Genomic DNA, 20,264 nt, shown 5'->3' with positions numbered 1-20,264 from the left:
AAAAAGATGGGTGTGTAAAAATGATAAATATGCAGTTCTACAGGTGGTAACAGAAGAAGCTACTGGTCCCAGCCAAAAAATAGTTCAGCACATACCTCTCCGTAAAACAGCAAATGAACAGAATTAGCAGATTAAACAAATGAGATGTAATGTGTTAATTGGTGAGCTTAGTGGTACTGGTAGGCGGTTGTTTTTTTCGTTGGACAGAGCCAGACTAGCTGTTTTCCATTTCCAGACTTTGTGCTAAACTATGCTAACTGACTGCTGGCTTATATTTAAAGGAACAGTGTGTAGGATTTGGTGACATCTAGTGGTGTGGTTGCAGATTCCAACCAACTAAGTGAGTACCCCTCCACTCACTCCTCCCTTTCCAAGACCGCGGTAACGTGAGGCGTCGAGTGCAAAACTGTGGCAACGCCGTTCCCCTCACTCAGAGGCCATCCTTACCATAACAACACTACGTTAGGAGCAACAGAAGTCAGACGGCGGTTGGCAGTACCACAGTTTTGCAATCTGCGGCTACAGTTTCACAAGCGTGTCGGAGAACTACAGTGGCCTTCAGGTAACGTAAAAAAAACACGAAAAGCTGTGTGTTCTGTGGAAAAGTGGCCGAGCAACATGGCAGACTCTGCTCCCTATGTAGATATAAACGTCTCATTCTAAGTTAATGAAAACACAATTCTTAGTTTCAGGTGATTATACACTAATGAAAACATAGTAATGAATATTATATTACATCTCACATGTAACACACCGTTCCTTTAAAACGTATAAATGTTGAACTATTTCTTTACATGTATGTGTAGTTTTTAAGTGTCCATGTCCCGTTATTGCAAATTTCTACAGCATGTAGGAAATAAGATTTGACACAAGACGCATAATCCTGCCATACTACTGTATTCCATCTTTCAAAAAAGAAAGACAAGATTTAATATTACTTAACAATATGTTAAAAGTAGCCAGTTTGGCTTCAGTGTTAATACAATATACACTCTATAACAGATTGATAGTGTGAGTATTGTTCTTTTTCAATTTCATTCTGAAAGTATTCTGATACAAGCTGGCTACAGGTCAAAAATAAAGAAAACAAAATTGTAACTGGTACACTTTTACTCAACAGTTTGTTAAACAGAACTTAAAAACCAAAAAAGAACATTGTCAAGTATTACGCTTTTCCTCCTTTCTGTGAAATAGGGTGGAGGTGGTGGGGAGGCGGGAGCAGGGAGTGGAGACCAGCTGACCAAGCCCATTCCCTTGTCAATCATGTGGATGAGATGCCGTGCTAGGAACGGGAAACGATGGGATAGTAAGCCACAATATCTCAAATACAGCTTTTAATTCATTACATTTCTCTTTTTTTTGTAGTTTCCATTGTCTCTTTTTTTTTTTGGAAGGAAACCATCCAGACATAAGCATCTTTTGACTACAGGTAAGCCAATATAAGAAAATAATTTCAGACCATGGCTTTTTCAGTCAAGAGAAATGCCCAACTCAGACTAGAAGCACACAAGCACGCAAGGAAAATTAATCAGATGTAAAGTAGCATTTTGTGATTCTTTTTGTGTCATTTTAATTTCATTTTGTTTTTAGTTCTGCAGGTGGAGATCAGTCCAGATGGGTCCGTGTTGGAACCACACAGCGACAAGAACAAAGCAAGGCAGCGTGGGTGTGATTTGGGCACAGCAGGAGGACAACAGCTGGGTGGAGGTAAAGGGATGGGCGGGCGGTCGGGCGGGGGGGAAACGTGTGGGTTGGTATAGCTGTTAAGGTACTGATTGTGTCCTGACAGTCACTCACTAACAGCCTCAATGTGCAGCATACGTAGCTTTCTTCAAACTAAAGTTTGACCAGTTGATGGAAAGCCGTTGTCGGGTCTGCCGGGCAGAATCCAGGCAAAACCTGCAGAAAAACAAAACAAAAGACATTAACCTTCTAAAGAGACAAACTACTTCAATTTTTTTAAATGTTTAAAAGCTACCCTGAGGAGTTTTTGTGTAAGATTGCTCACCAGAACACATTTTGTATAGCTATGAGGCCTAATAAATGTGTTGAATACATTTCCTTCGCTAAGATTTATTTAATTAAAATGTTCTCTGGTGAAAGAAAGAAGACAATTATGATGATTTTAAAACCTGTATTGTTTACATCCATGTTTGCTTGCTAGCAGTCATCTTCATGTGTCTGTCTGTGTGTGTGTGTCTAATTCATTGCTATCCAACTGTCCATCAGTAGAACAGCGTACAACTGTATAACTGTGCTTGTGCTTGTGCATTTATCCACTTTATGAAAACATTACTCCATAGCGCCACTAGTGGTCAAAACTCCACAGGGTACCTTTAAAGTTGACACCCACAGAAACGCTTTCAGAACTATCTCATCAGTATTTGGCAAAGTTAGTTCCTTTAATACACATACCTTTTGAAATATTCCACCTCCCTCTCCGTTTCGTCCATTTCAGTGCTATCCAAGTCGATGTCTTTGGGCAAGAATACATCATCTAAAACAAAATAACATACACGCATGTTAACTGCACCTATTTTAATATATTTTTTACTTTTATGGGGGTGTATAAAGAAATGAGTCTTTGAGAGGAATTTAAGATTACGCATGTCTGCCTAATATCATAGACCGTAAAAAATATGGACGTAGTTTCTGTGATGTCACCCATAGGTTTCTGAAGAGCCGCTGTGGAGCTCAGAAATGTGTGACTCCGGCGGATGGCATCTTGGCAGTGACGACACAGCCTAGCTCGCGGCTAATCCAAAAAATGGGCAAAGAGGTGGATTGTCGGTGGAGCTGAGGCGGGCCCAGGTGACGCAGCAGAGCAGACAGCTAGCAGCTAGCCACCTGGTACGTCACTCAAAGTGCCCACGCCTTCAAATATGCCGAACTTTAAGCATTAATATTTAAACGGGTGAGTTATATATAAATTCACCCCCTGTACAGTTAGCCATAGAGACCAAAAAAGTTTTTTTTTCCAGGCTGTTAACATGATTATTTCGGCTGTAAAGTTGGGGGTCTATGGGGATTGACTCGCTTTTGGAGCCAGCCTCAAGTGGCCGTTTGAGGAACTGCAGTTTCTGGCACTTCCGCGTTGGCCACTCGCCTAATATGCATCTTTGATACTACCACTGGGTGGCACCAAAGTTGGAAATTCGACACATAGTGGCTTTGAATAAAAGTGAAAAAAGTACCTCTGCACATCTGAATGAAGATGAGCTTGTCGGAGGAATAGAAGTGGAAAAACTCCTGCACATTGTACCAACCCATAGGTGAGACAGTGTGAAGGAGTTTTTCTGCTTTTTATTTCTCCGCCAAAACTCGTCTCTAGCAATTTCTTGGTAAGGGACATCACTTTTGTTTGGGGCCAAGTTTCACCACTGGTACATTGTCATTGGAAAAAGGCTTTTTCTGCAGCCGTACTGTCAGAACACAGTGCACATAAGAGCACAGGTGTGACGCCAATATTTGACGACAAAACATTTGTGACAAAGTGAAACTACTTTAAGCGACTCCACATACTACCTGCTCATCATGGCAGTGAGACGTAAATGGCAGCAGCAATCTGCACAGTGCACACATTCACTAACCATGCTGTGATGCTGTATATACACACCACAGAATACCCAAGAGACGAGTGAGGAAATGGATCTAGCTGGTTCAGAGTGCTCTGTTAAGGAAACACAGTTTGTATTTCCCTCATCTAGCATGATGTCTGCTATTTCAGTAGTAAAGCTGATCAGGAGGTGAGAATAAGACTAATAAACGCACACCTGAATCTTCAAAATCAAATTGTGAATCCTACTAATAACCAACCTATTGAGGTGCTCATCTTGTCGCCCTTCTTCTTCTTGTTCTTCTTGGTCTTGCCTTTGGGCTGTGGGGATTCTGCACTGGGAGGTTTGCCGTTCTGCTGCGTCTGCTCAGACTGGGAGGCTGGAGGGGGAGACGGGGAAGGGTTTGACACGGGTGGACTTCTCCTGTCTTCCTTTATTTGGGTCAGCGGTTGATGTAGCTGCTGCTGCTGCCTTTTTCCACTAGCACTTCTGATGTTACACCTGTCCTCCCTCCTCGGTTCAGTGGTCGGGAGAGGAGCCAGGGCCTCGGCAGGCCTGAATCGCGTTGCTTTGGTGTCTGGTGTAGTGGTGAGGGTGCTGCAATTAGCTAGTTTTGCTGCCACATCTGAGCTCTTGGGCAGCTCTGGAGCTTTCTTTACAGCAGCCTCACAGGTGGCCACCCTAGGAGACTGCTTGGCCCTAACTTTACTGTTGGCCTCGAGCTGAGATGTGGGCGTGCCATTGTGGAGGATGGCGTGACAGTTGGGGATGTTGGTCTCAGTAGAAAACCCCCTCGCACTAGTGTGTTTTGGGCTGTGCTGTGTGTTAGGCCGGGGTACGTGGTCAAATCTGGCTTCCTTCTGGTCAGGGAGGCGGATGAGGGTTTGAAGCAGTGACTGTGACTTTCCGTTCTGTAGGTTATCTAGGACGTTCTGAGCTGTCTGTTTGAGGGGCTGTGGGTTGTTTTGTGGGGGAGCGGTGTTTTCCTTTGCTTTCTCTTTCTTTTTCTTCTTGGCGGCGCGATGTTGCTGCAGCTCTTGCAGCCGGAGCAGTTCCTTTTGAAGCGCTGCCTCTTCCTCTTCCTGCCGCTGTCGCCGTTGCTGCTCTTCCAACAGCTGCAGCTCCTCCCTTTCACGGGCCTCTGCCTCCAGACGAGCCTTCTCCTCCATCTGAAGCACACAGAGATGTACACTTTCAGCATAATGACAACTCTGACCACAGAAAGCGCCATGCAGTAAACACTACCAGCGTTACTGTAGTGGTTTAGACTGGATGGATTTACACTAGAGGTTATTGTGACAATTTTGGGAGGGACATTTACCTTCTTTTGTTTATGCCTGGCCCGTTTGGCTGCCTTAGAACTGGAGGCAGGTTTATTGTCGGCACTATTGATGAACTGCAATAGGTCCTCCACCCGCCTGTGGTCCTCCACCCCTCCATCTCGCTCTATCACTGGTTGCTGCTCCTCCCGTTTAGGCTGCTCCTCCTTACGTTTTGTCAGACGCAAGCGCAGCTTCTCCCGCATCTCTGCATAGTTTCGACTGGTAGGAGCAGCTGGGGGCTGGGAATAAAACAAGAGGATGATCATTAAAGAGGCTATAGACCTTTACAGCTTTGGTCCAAGTTTACTTCCTGTCAGCTACTGCATTAACAAACATTGCAACAGGAAATACAAAGGAGCCCATTCAGAATATTTATGTTAAGTTTGCAAAGGTCTATAAATAAATTCTTACATTAAGCTAATAAACTATGATTCACAAGACCAGTGATTCTCAAAGTGGGGACCGTAGGCCTCTGCCAAGAGGTCCGTGAAAAGTTTTCAAATTCATTCATTTAGATTATATGATATCATTTTTTTTTTTTTTTTACAAAAGGCTTCATAGTTCAACAAATAATATTTTAATTTTTTTAATCTACAATATAATAGTTCATAGATTACGTCCTAATCTAACAAATCTTCAAAGATGTTTAATACATGTCAGATATATTTCTAATACATTTCTCTTGTGTTGTTCTTTCACATAACTAAGACTATAGAAGTGTAAAAAATATTCTCTATCTTGTAAGGGGTCCAGGGTTGATAAAAGATTCAGAACCTTTGCACTAGACTGTAAATACCATATTTTTTTTAGTTTTACATTATGTATGGGGGATCAAAAACAAAATGTCTGTTTAAAATCATTTATTAATTCCTAAATTTGAACTCAAAACAAACTGAATGCGAGAATTTAAATTCTTCAAGGAAATTAAAAAAGTACTTAAATTTGCATTCCCACAAAAAAAACCAATTAATTTGTTAATTTGAGGGGAACGTGTTATTTCTTATTTCAGTGAGTAATAAATGTGTGTGTCTTACCCCGCCATGCCCAAAGAACTCGCAGTAGCAGCAGTCACAGTACTTTCCTTCTTTCTGGTTTGTGGAGGTGGAGGTGGAGGAGCTATGCTCGGAGCAGCTGTCCTCGTCCTGACTCTCCTCCCCATCGTACGGCTGATGCTCGTATGCCCCGTTCCCCTCACAGCGATGGCCTTCACAGTCAGGATCACTGAAATAAATGATAATTAAAACTTGTGACACTTTTCCCAGTCACTGATATTACATTTCATTAATGTCCACCTTTATGAGCCTGTAGGATGTGGTGGTGGTGGTGGTCTTACCTGCAGACACTGGGTGGGGCACTGACAGGACCATCTGCTAAGGAGGCTGGAGGCTCGGCGGGCGGGAGGCACAAACCCTGGTGGGCCTCCATGAAGTCCGGGGCTGGAGCGGCCATCTTTGGAAAGGGCTGGGATCCCATTGTGGGAAGGTGTGTGGTGGGTGCTGGGGGCAGGGTGGGGCCCGAGAGCGGAGGGAGGGAGGTCAGTCCTGTAGGGCAGTTTCTAGGGGGGGCTGGAGCGGGTTGCCTATGGTCCTCTTTACCTAGATTGTGAAATACATCGTCTAGAGGAGACAAAGATAGAGAGAGGTTGAGAACATTGATTAGTTCTTCTTTCTTCTTTAAAACATGCAGTTATTCACAAAGCTTTCACACAACGGAGCAAGTTAGCAAAAAATATCAGAAAATGAACTAGCACTCGTATTTTTAAGAAAAAAGATTCACTTAAAAGTCAAACTGAAATTAAAATTGCGATGGTTGAAATCTGTATATATCCTTGATGTTTGTTTTGACTTTTACTTATTTGGTCAAAACTGTTATTCCCAAATAGAGGAAATTTAAAGGCACAATGAGTAGGATTTTCCTAATAAATAAATAAATAAATAAAAAAAACAATGTATAGACTCGTACAAAAATAATCCCTCTCAATCATCACTTATGACCCACTAGAAGTATGTGGTGGCGGTGTCTGGACCCTGCCCTCTGCCTGTATTTTCTTATTTTGCTGTGTTCGGGACGTTTCTGGGCGTCAACATCTATAACAACGTAGCAACCAGGTGCCAGATCATAAGCGTGCATCCAAGAGGAACCTACGAAAATGGCGGACACAGTGCCACAAATACAGAGAGCCGAAACGCCAAGTAGACAAAGCTCGTTCCAAAAACAAGAGTGAATCTAGGGCTAGGCTTTCACCTGCTGGCGAGCACCGTAACCCTCGTTGAGCCAACTTTTAATGTTGTGTTTACCACCCACAACCAATAAATCCTACTCATTGTGCCTTTAAGTTTTATAACCAATGATTTTCTAATTGGCCCATAATTTCAATCACCATCAGTGCAAACCTAGCCATCGCTCCTACCGCCTATATTACCTATGGAGTTGGGTCTTTTAGATGCTAGGTGGATGGGTGGGTTATTACTTGACTGGACAGTGGTGGCAGTGCAGGACACGGAGGACGTGGAGGCGGAGGTGGCCATCACTACTCGGTTGGTCTCCATGAAGGCATCCTGGAAATTGTAGAGACACTTCTTCTTGGCGCCGCTCTTCTTCTGCTGTTTGGCTTCTGAAGAGGAGCACGATGACGACGAGGATGACGATGAAGACGATGACAATGATGAGGAAGCAGAGCAGGAAGGGGGCAGAGGGGTGGGCAGCGAGGGGTGTTCCCCTTGGGGGCCGATAGATGACGTTGGGGGGAGGGGCACGTCAGCGAGGGGGGGTCCCAGCATGTCCCCTGTTGATAGATAATGCGATACTTTAACCATCTTTGACATGATGAAAGTTTTATTAATCGGTTATTTCTGCAGTGGCAGAGAGGCTCACCTGGCAGGGACTCGGGCAACAGCACAGATGGATTCCAGCTCTTCATCACAGCAGCATCCCACAGGTTCTCAAACTTGAGCGAGAGGCACTGCAGCGAGCTGTTCCAGTCACCTGCTCCACCTGCACCGCCAAAGCAGTTCTGGTAAACGTGCTCCGGTAACGATGGGCTGAAGGCCGGCTGCTTGGCCGCTGAGTGGTTTGATGTAGGGTTTGGGGGCAGAGGCTTAAGGAAAAAAGAAAAAAGTTGAAATCATGTCACTAGTTTGGGATTATGAGAAACTGTTTTGAGCGGGTGTGCAATACAGTTTTAGATCAAGTTCTCCTAGATTGGGTTCAGTGTGACCCCTAGTGGCGGACAACTAAAATGACAGTGAAACTACATGAATCTAAGTGAAACCAAAATACAACTAAGCTCAGTATTGTTCCTGGAAACTTAAAAAATCCCCAGTGATAAGGAAACTAATCAACTTTCCCTGAAAGGGACTCTCATAGATAGAATTTTACACACTGGAAAAAGACAGTAATGAGGAAGAAAAATAATTCACGTGTAGCCTTATGGATGTATGATTTATCCTCACCTTATTGTGTGTGAGAGGAGGACTGGGAGGGTAGAGTGTAGGGTGCAGTAGGGGCCGGGAGAAGTTGTGTAGGGGCAGGTGGCCGTGGATGTGGGGGTAGAGGTGGAGGGCGGGGTGGGCGGGGGGTGTCTTGCTGTCTGTGAAGAACTGGTGTCCGACAGTGGGAGGAGGTGCGGCGTGGAGCCGACTAGGGGGCAGGCATGTGGCGGGGCCCAGGGTGGAGGAGCTGGGGTCCTGGTTGCACACGTGGCACTCGCAGGCATGCTGGACCTGTTCTACCTGAGAGTGGTAACAAAAATTAAAAATATGTTGTTGAGTTTTATTCTGGAGAGTGTGTTCCTCTGCCCTTAAAGGTGATACATTCGAAATTCAAAGCATTAATATAGCAACAAATAACTATTTGCTATGTAAAGATATAGTGAAGTCATGGTGTCCTGAGCAGAGAATGAAGTCGCTCTCCCTCTGTGTGCGTTGTAAACCGAATTTCTCTGTGCTTTGTTTACATAGCCGGTCCAGCTGAGAGTGCATGCGAGTCCCTGTGAGCGTATCCCACTGGCTAGCTCACGGCCGCCGCTCTGCACTGCACTCATACGGTGGTTACAGCTGATAACGCCACCCCGACCAACGGTGTCATCGCAGAAGCATAATACCCACTCTCTAGTTCCCCTCCAGGTAAGCACTGTTGTTTGCAATGTACTTGCTGTTAGCCTCGTTAGCTGCCAGCCGTCACCATGTTGAGAGCCATGTGAAGACAATCCCTCAATCATTGATACGCTATGAATTTTGAATTTAGCACCTTTAAATGTAATAAAATATTAGTATTTAGTTATATTCATGCTAAAACAATTCGTTGATTGACAGAAAATGTATCAGCAACATTTCAATCAATGAATCCTTTCAGTCATTTTTCAAGCAAAAAGGGCAAAAATAATTTAAAGTAATAAACTGTATGTGCAGCAGCAGGTTCACCCACTTTATTTCAAAGCAATTGTAAAGAAAGCTTATTAAATGTGTTACAACACCTGTTGGTGGTTGTACGAAGGTGGAGGACTGTTGGTCTTTCCTGAGGAAAGCTCCTCCTGCTGCCCTCGGGGCTCCCCACCAACCTCACCATCAACTTCCTCCTCGTCGCCCTCTGATGAACTGCTGCTGCTGGTCATATGAGGAGACTGAGACAGAAAATATGTCGAACAAAAAAGACTCAATTAGAAAACAAGGGAGGAACAGTACACAAAACATTTCCCGAGCTACTGGTAGCCCACTCATAATGAACATCAGTTTCATCATCCAGAAACTCGGCAGGGAAATTCACAGCTAATCTTGGGCATTTTTTTAAGTAATATACACACAGGACTCACCCCTGCCTTTAGTTCCACGTTGTCACATTCCCCATTGATGTCATTATGGAGGCCGTTCACAGCAGCGGTCACAACGCTGTTACCCTCATAACCACTCATCGGGTAGATGTCCCCGAACTTACTGGACAACGGAGGCACTTCGTCATCATCGCTGATACTAAAAGAAGAGAGAAATGAGCAGTCATGAAAGAGGAAAGTGAACAGGGGGGATATATTGTTTCTAGGAAAGATGTGAGCAATTATGATCTGATCTGACTCACAACGTGTTGGTATCCCCTTCAGGCAGAATGAGCCGTGGATGCTGCTGAATGGTGATGGGAGAACTGGAGTTGGAGCCAGATGCTGAGCTGCCGGAGGAGAGGCTGGGAGGGTGCACCTCTGTCAGGTAGTCGCGGGGAGGTTCCCCTTGCAGGGGCAGCTTGATGTGGAGGTCCTCAGCGATGGGAGAGTCCATGATGCCACAGGTCAGGATGTGGGAGAGACTACAGTCATCACACGTGCACCTGTTGGTAGGGGTGGGCGATACAGACACAATTCATACCGCAGTAATTATCACAGCATTATTATTAATATTGATGTCATCAAGTATTCAAAATCACATGGTACAAGTAAGGAGTTAAACTCGTGTTCATCCCGTGGAGTCAAATGTTTTGTTACAACGATATCTCAACATGAGATTTGTCATATGGAGAGAAAATAATAATAATGAATTATTGCCGAACCTCACCTATTGGGGATAAAGCGGGCAGAGGTAAAAGTCGAGCTCATAGTGGCCTTACTTTGGATAATCATTTAAAAAAGAATTACAGGTGCAACCGTCCATGTAAAACACAAACGCCTAGGGGTGTCGCAATTTTTGTCTGTCAGTTTGTCATAAGCTTCGAGGAGACTTTTGTTGAGCTAAAATTACGTTCTTTTTGCCGTCATGATTTCAATGTGCACGCAGCACCAGCCTCAGGTATCCAGTCGGTAGTAGACGGGTAATCGTGAGCTAAAGTATCATGGGACTAAAGTCATTTAAAGCACATTTTTTTTCCATATGTTGTGATGAACCAAAATGAACACTATAAGCAAATTATTTAAACAGCGTTTGTATAGGAATGATTGTCCCAAGCTTTTTGATCCACTTAAGCGTTTTATCGCTGTAACCGTGATCACGATAAGTGTTTTCCACTGTATGTTTTAAATGTACGACACTGAAAGTGACACGATCTCAGGTCAGAGATACCAGTGAATCCTAAAAACTCACCTTCGTCGATAATTGCAGTTGGGGCAGTCAGGAATACTCAGACGAGATGAGAGCATTCTCATCGTGTCTGTGAAGTTGTTTTCACCGGAGGGGGGCTTCTTACTGTTAGGTAACTATAAAGAGAACAATATTTAAAAAAAACTGCTCTGAAGTGCAGAATTGAATATTTAAATCTGCCATGATGGCTCCATATTCTACCTGTTCTTCTATAAATCTTCTCTGCTTAAAGAACTCCCAGTCCTCCTTCAGCATTCGCTGCTTAGTCTTCAAAGTCTGGAAAATGAGCGGATAATGAGAAGAACATGAACTTCCGTAAATTAAAGAAATTGAAGTTTGAAAATAAGATTTCAAAAAAGTCTGTGTTCAGATAGTTACGTTTTTGCTGATCAAGGACTTGTGTGGCTCTGTTCTTTGGTTGGTGACACTCTGACCCTCCACCTTAAAAAGCAGCTGCAAAACAGTCACATCCTCCGTCTTCATCAACTAACACCTTTTTATAGTACTGTTATTTCCTGTATCAAGTGTGTTTATGTTTATTCTTGCGTGTGTATACCTGTTCATCTACGTAGTCATCAATCCTCTTCTCACACTCCTGCCATTCAGTAGCCACCGAAGCCATCTCCTGCTGCAGCTGATGGTAGCTCTCTAACAAGGTCCTGTACATATCTTCATTGTATGAATCATGGGAGGCCGTGCCATGTCTAAAAAAAGGAGGTAGAATAAGACAAGTCATTAAAGACACTTGTTGTATGGTTTAAGACGAGAGATTTGTAGAATGTGTGTTCATGAAGGTCAATAGTTCATTTGAAAAGTAATGCTTTTATTTTCTAAACTTTTGAAACACTGAGTGTGGAACAATTTGGGTCAAGAACAGCAGATTAAAGGCCTTTGCACACTGACGGGGCGTGACGAATAAACAACACGAAAATGCGAAATACTCGCCTGCAAGTATTATATGCCGTTATTGTGAAAGGTAATGGATGTAGTGGATCTGCCCTGCGCTGCCTTTGACAAGTTTGAAAGGAGTAATACATTTTGTTGTCTTGGTTCGGACTACGGAGCCTTTGTGTTGTTGTTTTATAAATATAGGAGCAACTCAACTCAGTCCGCACAACATGATTGGTTGATGCCTTTAATCACGGTGCGAAAATCAGAAAAAATCAACTTTGTTCGCGGAGTATTCGCATTCGGTGTGAAAGTACTCATGACAAAAACAACAGTTTGAAAACATATATTTACGTGCAAATTAATCGCATGAAAAAAAAAAAATGCCCCTGATGTGCAAAGGTCTTAAGCAATAATGATGGACGAGTAACTCATCATATCTTTTAATTAGTACAACTATATCTTACTTCAGCTGTGCAACCAGTGCAGGTAAACTGCTGTGCAAGATCGGTTCAGAGAACACCAGATTCTCAAAAAGGTGCTTGTTGTGCAGCTCCCACGTCACCTGGAATTTCTGGAGGTGCTCATTTTCCTGAGAAAAAAAACAAAACAGTTAGAATCATAGTTAGCAAATTAACAACCTATGAATTGCCTTTACCTGCAGGACAGCGAACACAGTATCTCTGGCTAACTTTACAGAAGGTAAACTGACCAGGGTGAGCAGGAAGCTGCTGATGGTGCGTGCAGCTTGACAGAGGGCGTTGTACTCCTCCAGCAGCAGGGAGATGAACTGGTAGGCCTGAGGAGGACCCAGGGCTGCAGCCACGCTCCCCGCTGGTCCTGTAGTCTTGGGTCCTGTAGATAGGTGCTTCAGTAGCCGCACCTTCATTTCCAAGACGTATTCACGCGCCTGCTGCTCCAACCGTTGATACAGCTGGTACGGGTCCTTCTCACAGAGTCTACAGGACGGAAAATAAAGGGATTTATCTTTAAAAAAAAAAAAAAAAAGATTGAGACTGGACAGATTGGCGTGAATGGAAACTATTTAACCAAATAAAACTGGTTATTTCCTTAATCTCTCCTTGGTCTACAGTTTAAAATGTTCCCTCACTGAGTCATGGCACAGCCAACGGGAAATACATCATATCAAGGAAGTAAAGATGTAATTTTATGGGGCTTTTAAGCTGACTGATTACAGTAGAGAACTCAGCAGTTTCAACTTGATGACACCCTTTTAAAGGCCTGATTGTTTTTTTACGGAGGCTTTTCTTCCTGCATCCACAGCTCAACAGAGCCCCCTAGTGGACAAACACCCTAACAGTAGTTTTACCTGTCGACCAGCTCCTTCATGCCCTCCTTGTCTCTCTCCAGGGGCTGGTCGTGGTCATCTGCTAACGGTGTTCCTGTCTGACGGTAGATGCAGCGCACCAGGTAGCGAACCTCCGACCAGTGGTTCTGTAGCTGCTGGGACTCCCTCTCTGACTCGGCAGAGATCTCCCTGTTAGTCAGGACATGGATTCATTAAGAACTTTAAAAACGTAAAGATTATATAACACATTAAATCTAAATTTACTTTCACTTTGAACTGACCGTCTCTCATTGCAGGCTTCACAGCTGCACACTGTATCAGCAGGCATCGGTGCGGTGAGGTCCGGGGCAGGGAGCATGGGTAGTGTAGGCACAGCAGTGGTCAGTCTGTCCCCCGTGGCTGCCTCCTGGCCCAGGTTTCCGTTGCCCACAGGCATGTGCAAAAGGAAGTCCTGGCTCTGTGGGTAAAATAACAAACAGCACACTAAGATACAGAACAATTTTTATACTTTTCTTAAGATGAGCAATTACTGTTGTTGAATCACAATTATTTCTGTTGATTATGCTTTTCATGTTTTGATGTCCAAAGTCCAAAATATGCCGCAACGACGCATGTTTTACTTGATTTCTCAAAGAAAGAATCGTATCTTTATAAAGCTGAGACTGTGGGTTGCAGAGGTCTGGACATTCATATACATCAGCAATAATTTCTTCCTTGTTCACTGTGGCAGCTACAAGGCCAAGAAAGAAAGACGTGCTATGAGCAGACAACAGAAGACGTCTTGGCACAGTAGCTGGGATCAGCCAATCGAAGGAGTTAGCCTTGCGCCCCAACAGGAATGGCATGGGGTAAGTGTTTCTTACTTGAATCACATGTTAAGTCACAAACCTCTGTAACTATGACAGGAGCCTCGCTGTGGTCTGATCGAATCATTGACAAGCTATTGGAGCTATGATTCAGTGTTAGATTTCTGCACAGTAAAAGCTTTCCAGTGGTTTGGCTGTGTTTACTACAGGGCCATGGTATCGTGAGTCAGCAGCATAGTACCCCACTGCTGTGAGGATGCAGAGGAACAATACGTTAATGAGGAAACCAAACCCAAGGCACCCACACCCACAACAAGGAAAACCAACCTCCCCGACATACCTGACAAGCCTTTATATACAGTAAAGCCAGATCAATAGCATATGAAGCAGCTCGATGTACTCAATAAGGTTTTGAGTTATACTACTTTGACTAGTGTTAAGTATCCACTTGCATTTGTACAAGTATACAGCAGGGTGCATTTGTGAACTAATGCATGATTTTATTCCTTGCAGTGCAACTTTGAATCACGGGGTCAGTAAGGCAGTGTGTCTTTGAGCGCATGTTTCACTGTAGAGAAGAAATCTTGCACCTAACACGCTGTACGCACGTGTTAATTTAGAAATTCTGTTACAATATGCAATACCTTATTTGGTGTTTTTAATGTCCAATTTTAGTTTCCTCATCCGAGTATATGATTGAGTAATGATTCAGGAATTTCCTATATTTCAACAGCGAAATGAGCCAGAATTTTCCCTGTGTTAATTGTAGTTACTAGGAGCTGTAAATTACAAGTTTCATCATGACACGATATTGTATTGATTCTTTGGACAACGATACGATATTTGCCGATATCACAAAGTCTGCCACCACACGATTTTGATTTGATTCAATTTAGGGAACTGCAATCGATATGAGACGATGTCATATGCCTAATTAACACAATCAGTTACATTTACTGTATATAAACTCAGAAATAAAAATTGACAATTTTATTACTGAGCTCTTCCAGACATTTAAATGAAAAAAATCTTTTTAATAAAAAGAATAAAAATAGTCCTCCTGTTGTTCACTCTAAAGTTCCACATTTCTCATGTTTAGGCACTGTTTGAATGTTTAGGTAGGCGGTGCACTTGGATGGAAATGCTGACACAGATGTGCCATGTTCAAAATAAAGGCACATCTTAAAGATGATGATATTGATGTTTTCACTTTGCATCAATGATATTGGATCGTTGATCATTGAATCGATACATCAATCAATCCATCCATATCGATGTATTGTTACATCCCTAGTACCAGAGATGACTGCACATTTCTTCTCATTGATAAGAGTTTACTTGAGGCTCAGATTACACAGAATGTAGCTAAAACTCAGCACAGCAAAGTATCAGCAGAAATACGTAAACGGTCATTCTGGGTTTTTTTTGGCTCTGCTTAAAAATGAATGGTGGAATATGAAACTATATCTTAGAGTCTATACAACAAACAACTGGTGTTTCTGCTCATTAGCTTGCACTTAATCAAACCACACATGGAAACAAACAATTTGCAACAAAAGAAAATAAAGGGGAGCCCCTTTCTAAATGCAGTAGTGTATAGTAGTGACTTTGTATTCCAGTAAAAAAAAAAATACTACGTATGTTGAATCACAAGATGTTTCCATTTCTACATTAGTGTTGTCCTTAGAACGACGTATGCTGAGCACATAGTCAGCCCGTCTAAAATAAAGAGGCTCTTTATATGAAGAGGCATTAGTCTCAGACATCATGGCATTTACACATCATAGGCCTGACAGGATATTTAAAGGCAAGCTCTGATGAATAAAGCAAATCCAACATCTAATAAAGAACATCTGATAGTTAGGAATACACATACTGAAAAGAACAAAGGTAATTCATGTTGGAATTAATAGATTATAGTATTGTAAGTAGTTCCGCTGCATTGTCCTTTGTTTTAAGAACTTGACAGAATTTGCACTTTTCTTTTTTTTACAGCAACAGCTGTTTCTTCTGGTTGCTCTGCTTTTCTGGCAAAGTAACTGATGTGAAAACAAGAGCTACATCATCCACTGAAAGACCGACCACAGCTGTGCGAGTTAATCTGCAGACATATTATGGCATCGGTGCTGAGACGGATGATGTTTGGAAACTGTGGAAGCATTTAAAGAACCAGAGGAGCCGCAGTTCTTTCACTACAGCCACAAACTTTTGCCCGTCAGGTGACTTACCCCCAACGACTGCTCCAGAGCAGTGTGCCGGTCCTCCTTCTCCACCGTGCGCCGGCAGTCGGAGCACACCCACAGAGGCAGCTGGAGGGCGCTGGGCGTCTTGTTGGGCTGCGCCGTACCGTTCTGGCCCAACATCCCCGCCTCTGAAGGCACGGCGCTGTCTTTGCGTTCACATCGGCATAAGAGGCAGCGATCGCCGGCCGTGTAGGGAGCCCGCTGGTTCAAGCCGAACGTGAATGGGGTCTGTGGTGAGTGTGTTGGTGGGAGGAAGTAGTGAGAGAAAAAATACAGCATAAGGTACACAGCCACTTTAGCGTTTGCATAAAATGTTATTATTGTAATTTATTTTGTATTATATTTAAATTTTAAAAAAAAAAACATAACAGGCTATTTTGACAGAAAATTTGTAAATATAATGAAATACAGTGAGACGTTTCAGTTATTTGTTAAGGACACATAATAAACATCAAACCATGTCAATCAATATGGACTGCCAAACTAAAGTCGCTCTCTCTAAAAATAATGTGCAAGTTGAAAAACTTGTCTCAAAGATTGACCAGTCTGCTATACAGTATATCCGCTAGATATCAAGGCAGGTTACACTCTTCTCCTTTGTAACCCATTGCATTCTGGGTAGACCAGCTCTCTAAACCACCCCTCTGCTCTCCATTAAAACACTGGAACCTTTTTCTTAATGTGCAGCCGTGTCAGTGAGTGAACCACAGAGTGGCACAAACACATAATTAGCAGCCAGAAGTTTCAATTAATGATCTCCACATTGGCGTGGCTTGTCAGAGAGCAGAATGTCTTTTGGGAGTTTAAAAGAAAGGTTGCTTTGCATCTATTTCAGCAACATTTTATAGGTGTAGCAGAAGTTCCCAGGAGATTCTGAATCTGTGGGTGCTGTGGGTTACTCAACTTCATTCACTTCTCCAACGGCGGTATTTTCTGACTACACTTGAAAGCAGAGCAGTGAAACAGTGTTTTTTTCCAAATACTTTGCCGGTATATTTTGGTATACTGCAAAAGGTCAAACAGGGCGTAACAACTGAAAAGGTTCATAGTTTGATTCAAAGCCAATGTTCTTCACATTTCTACTTTCAATTTATTACAATCAATTTTGTAAAAGTATTATAAGAGACTTTTTTTTTTTGCCTGATATGGAGAAGTTTCTTGTCAGCATAACATAAGCAGAGTTTACAACATAACAAAAACATAAGGTAGCGCAGGTCACCAGCCACTTGGCATATTTTGAACAAGCATGAGGTGGATTATTTGATTCGCTGTGTGTGCTGAATAAAATGTCTTGTTTGGAACAATACACACAAATCACAGTGTTACAGCCCTATTAATTACCTACTATGACGCACGCAAGTAAGCAGGACAACATATTTGAACATGTTCAGTAATGCACATTTAAGTACTTTGTAAGCACTGTCAATCAGACTGATTTAATTTGGGAAGAACAATTTGGCTTTTTGACAAGATCTACAGAGAGTTTACTGGGTTATGGGCTCAGTTCAACTACACTCTAATAACACTCATTTGGATGTAATGTCATCATCGGTTGTCCTGATGCTGTGATTTTCAGTTTAGCTGGTTTCTATGTTTGTAGATATTAACTTTACTGTCCAAGACCTTTGCAACAGGACGATATGAAGTTTGGTTTCGACCAAATTTTCACAGTCACTTTAAATGTGGCTAAAAACAGTTATCAGCACAATAACACTGCTGTTTAAAAAAAACGAAAAGAGACTGAAATTACTGTTGTAATTGATTGCTTACGGTGGGCAGTCACAATACGATGAGACTGGCTCCAAACACGTTCCAGATATGTAGTCTGAATAGAGATGTTGGACAATCTTGAGGTCGTGCTGTTGCAGAGCGCACAATTGTGTTTGATGCCCATCATAATTGAATATGCTTGATGTTTGTGACAGTTGTGTCCCTCCGGAGTGGACACTGAATGTTTTAAATATTTATGAGTAAAGGCAATAAAATAAAGACCAAATTAAGCCATCTTGTAGCGTGCTTTCACTTGTAGTGTGCCTGAAGTTCTGGCATCAACAAGACATCCCTTTGTAAGAAAACTCGTACAGTGGCCTTAGATGAACTTCTGAAACGCCTGATGTAAATTTACCTGAAGGACCCCGGAGAAGTCAGCATTCACTGGTCCTTCCGTAAACTGTGGTGTAACACTGTTGCTTACCTGAGGGATACAAACAACTCAATGTTTACATCAAATCCTTACATGGTGAGGTGAAGTAGAGATCTGTATTTTCTGAGTTTCAAGCTGTGTGTGTGTGTGTGTGGTGCACATTCAAGGCAGAAAGCTGTTCAGCAAAACAGTCAGGCCTGTCCAGGCTAGACAGGTAGACAACTATATAAACATAACATGTCTAGAACTGACACTTAAATATTTTCCCACACTTGCACCTAGTAGTATCTAGTTTAGGATTAGCTTGCTCTTTTGGCAATTTGCGTAAAATTGAATGACTGATTGACATTCATAACAGATAATTTGAACAAAAAAATAATTGTAACACACTACTTAATATGACAGATAGCAAATTAATGCCTTATTAGACAAACTTCTGAATATCAATAGAAGTAGAAAAACAACCTGTGATCATAATTTATCCAATTCTTAGACAATGTATTATTTTCTTATGAAGAATATAGGAATTAACTCTCATGATGTGCAACATTTGTTTGGGATGGAGAGGTCACAGCATCCAAGGAGGGAGGTTATTTACTTGTTAGGAGGCAGGCTGTTTGTGCATGTATCATAAACACATTTGCTAAATGAAAGGCTTTGTTTACCCTTATAGTTCCACAATACATAATATGCATATATACACACATAAAAACAGAAAAGACATGTTTGATTGCCATGCAGAACATCTTAAAAACATGGGTCTGTTAAAAAGAAACTGAGGTTAGCTTGACATCTTATGGCATCAATGTCTAGTTATTGTTTTAACTTGTGTGCTAATGCTGTATAACAAAGCCACCTTGGATAACTGAAGTTAGTAAATTAGCTTATTATCTGACAAATATAACCAAGTTAAATCCTTTAAATAAGCAAAAAAAAGTGGAAGGTCAGCTTTGTAAAAAACAAATCGAGGCCCGACGAGGTTGAAGTTGTTGGTGTTGGTACTCCTCACTGTTAGCATCAGCTAGCATTCATGTTTATCTGTGTAATAACCAGCCTATGATCACACTGTTTTAAAAACTATAAATAAATCTAGGTTTTTCCCAGTGTAATCTCCTCCTACCTGGGCTTTAATAGCTAAAAAACAATGGTGTATTAGTTGTTGTGGATTCAGCTACTTGATGCTAACGATGGTAGTAGTCACACAGCGTTTGGCACAAGTAGCCTAATGTTTATCTTTATCTGTTTATTACAATATATAACAAAGCCATGTTTAACTACACAGCTATACCACTTATATATAAGTATCCCACAAAGTATAACAAGTTAGTGGTGATTAAGCCAGTTGATTTCCAGCTACGCATAGGTTTAGTGAGTTAGCTATAGGCCTGAATCAGATGTGTGTCGTTGCTGCCAGTCAGTCTTTCTGTTTCTCTGACATCCACCACTGAGTGAGTCTCTCACCTCTCCGTTTATGCCCGTGATGGAGCCGATGCTTCCCGTAGTAGTAGTGCCAGGTGTTAGGAAGCTGACGACAGAGGCAGGTGTTGCTGCTGTCCCGGTACAGCCGAGGGCCGAGGCGACCCCGGCCTTGCCACCGCTGCTGCTGCAGACAGCGCTACTGCTGCTGCTGCCACCGCCCCGCTTGTTCTTCCTGCGTTTAGCCCCTCGCTTAGCATCGGTTGGACTCATTATCTATCCACACCACAACAAGACAGCGAGACAACTTGCCCGTCCCAGACTTGGCAAGATGTCTCAAGTGGATAAATGCCTGGGTTGCAGTCACTCGGGTGTTATAAATCCGGGTTTTTAGAGACAGACACTCAGTTGCATCAAAGTGAGAGCCGACTTCATAGATTCCAATATGGCCTCTAGCTGCTGGACTGCCTCAGCCAGGCTGTTCGGCTTGCGTTGCAACGCAACTGTGCGTCCAACGAGCCGCG

The 20,264-nt window shown here is 42.6% G+C and overlaps 1 protein-coding gene across 3 annotated transcripts; it reads right to left on the bottom strand.

Moving 5' to 3' along the window:
- Positions 1-881: 881 nt before the first annotated feature.
- On the bottom strand, positions 882-20,264 carry fam193a (family with sequence similarity 193 member A). 3 transcript variants are annotated; one of them, XM_037764556.1, is made up of 23 exons: positions 19,786-20,264; positions 18,307-18,375; positions 16,167-16,409; positions 13,414-13,589; positions 13,154-13,321; positions 12,536-12,782; positions 12,291-12,415; positions 11,492-11,639; positions 11,314-11,388; positions 11,137-11,211; positions 10,939-11,051; positions 9,950-10,192; positions 9,690-9,846; positions 9,354-9,500; positions 8,332-8,610; positions 7,754-7,976; positions 7,350-7,664; positions 6,213-6,495; positions 5,914-6,100; positions 4,879-5,118; positions 3,817-4,726; positions 2,416-2,497; positions 882-1,899 (listed from the first exon to the last, which is right to left on the bottom strand). In XM_037764556.1, the coding sequence occupies exons 1-23, from the start codon at positions 20,011-20,013 to the stop codon at positions 1,806-1,808; spliced, it is 4,827 nt and encodes a 1,608-aa protein (XP_037620484.1). In that variant the 5' UTR covers positions 20,014-20,264; the 3' UTR covers positions 882-1,805. The 3 variants fall into 3 exon arrangements, with proteins under 3 accessions (XP_037620484.1, XP_037620483.1, XP_037620482.1); XM_037764555.1 differs by having other exon boundaries at positions 7,302-7,664; positions 11,314-11,376; XM_037764554.1 differs by having other exon boundaries at positions 7,302-7,664; positions 19,786-20,263.

Source organism: Sebastes umbrosus, chromosome 3 (assembly GCF_015220745.1).
Source record: "Sebastes umbrosus isolate fSebUmb1 chromosome 3, fSebUmb1.pri, whole genome shotgun sequence".
Taxonomy (NCBI): Eukaryota; Metazoa; Chordata; class Actinopteri; order Perciformes; family Sebastidae; genus Sebastes; species Sebastes umbrosus.
The sequence above is the reverse complement of the archived record's forward strand: the minus strand, read 5'-3'. Positions and strand labels throughout refer to the sequence as shown.

Coding starts and splice junctions, on each gene's coding strand:
- fam193a (XM_037764554.1), bottom strand. CDS start 20,013: ATGAGTCCAACCGATGCTAAGCGAGGGGCTAAACGCAGGAAGAACAAG. Junction 12,783..13,153: donor ATGAAGGAGCTGGTCGACAG/GTAAAACTACTG, acceptor TCCGTCCTGTAG/ACTCTGTGAGAAGGACCCGT. Junction 6,496..7,301: donor TAAAAGACCCAACTCCATAG/GTAATATAGGCG, acceptor TGTCTCCTCTAG/ACGATGTATTTCACAATCTA.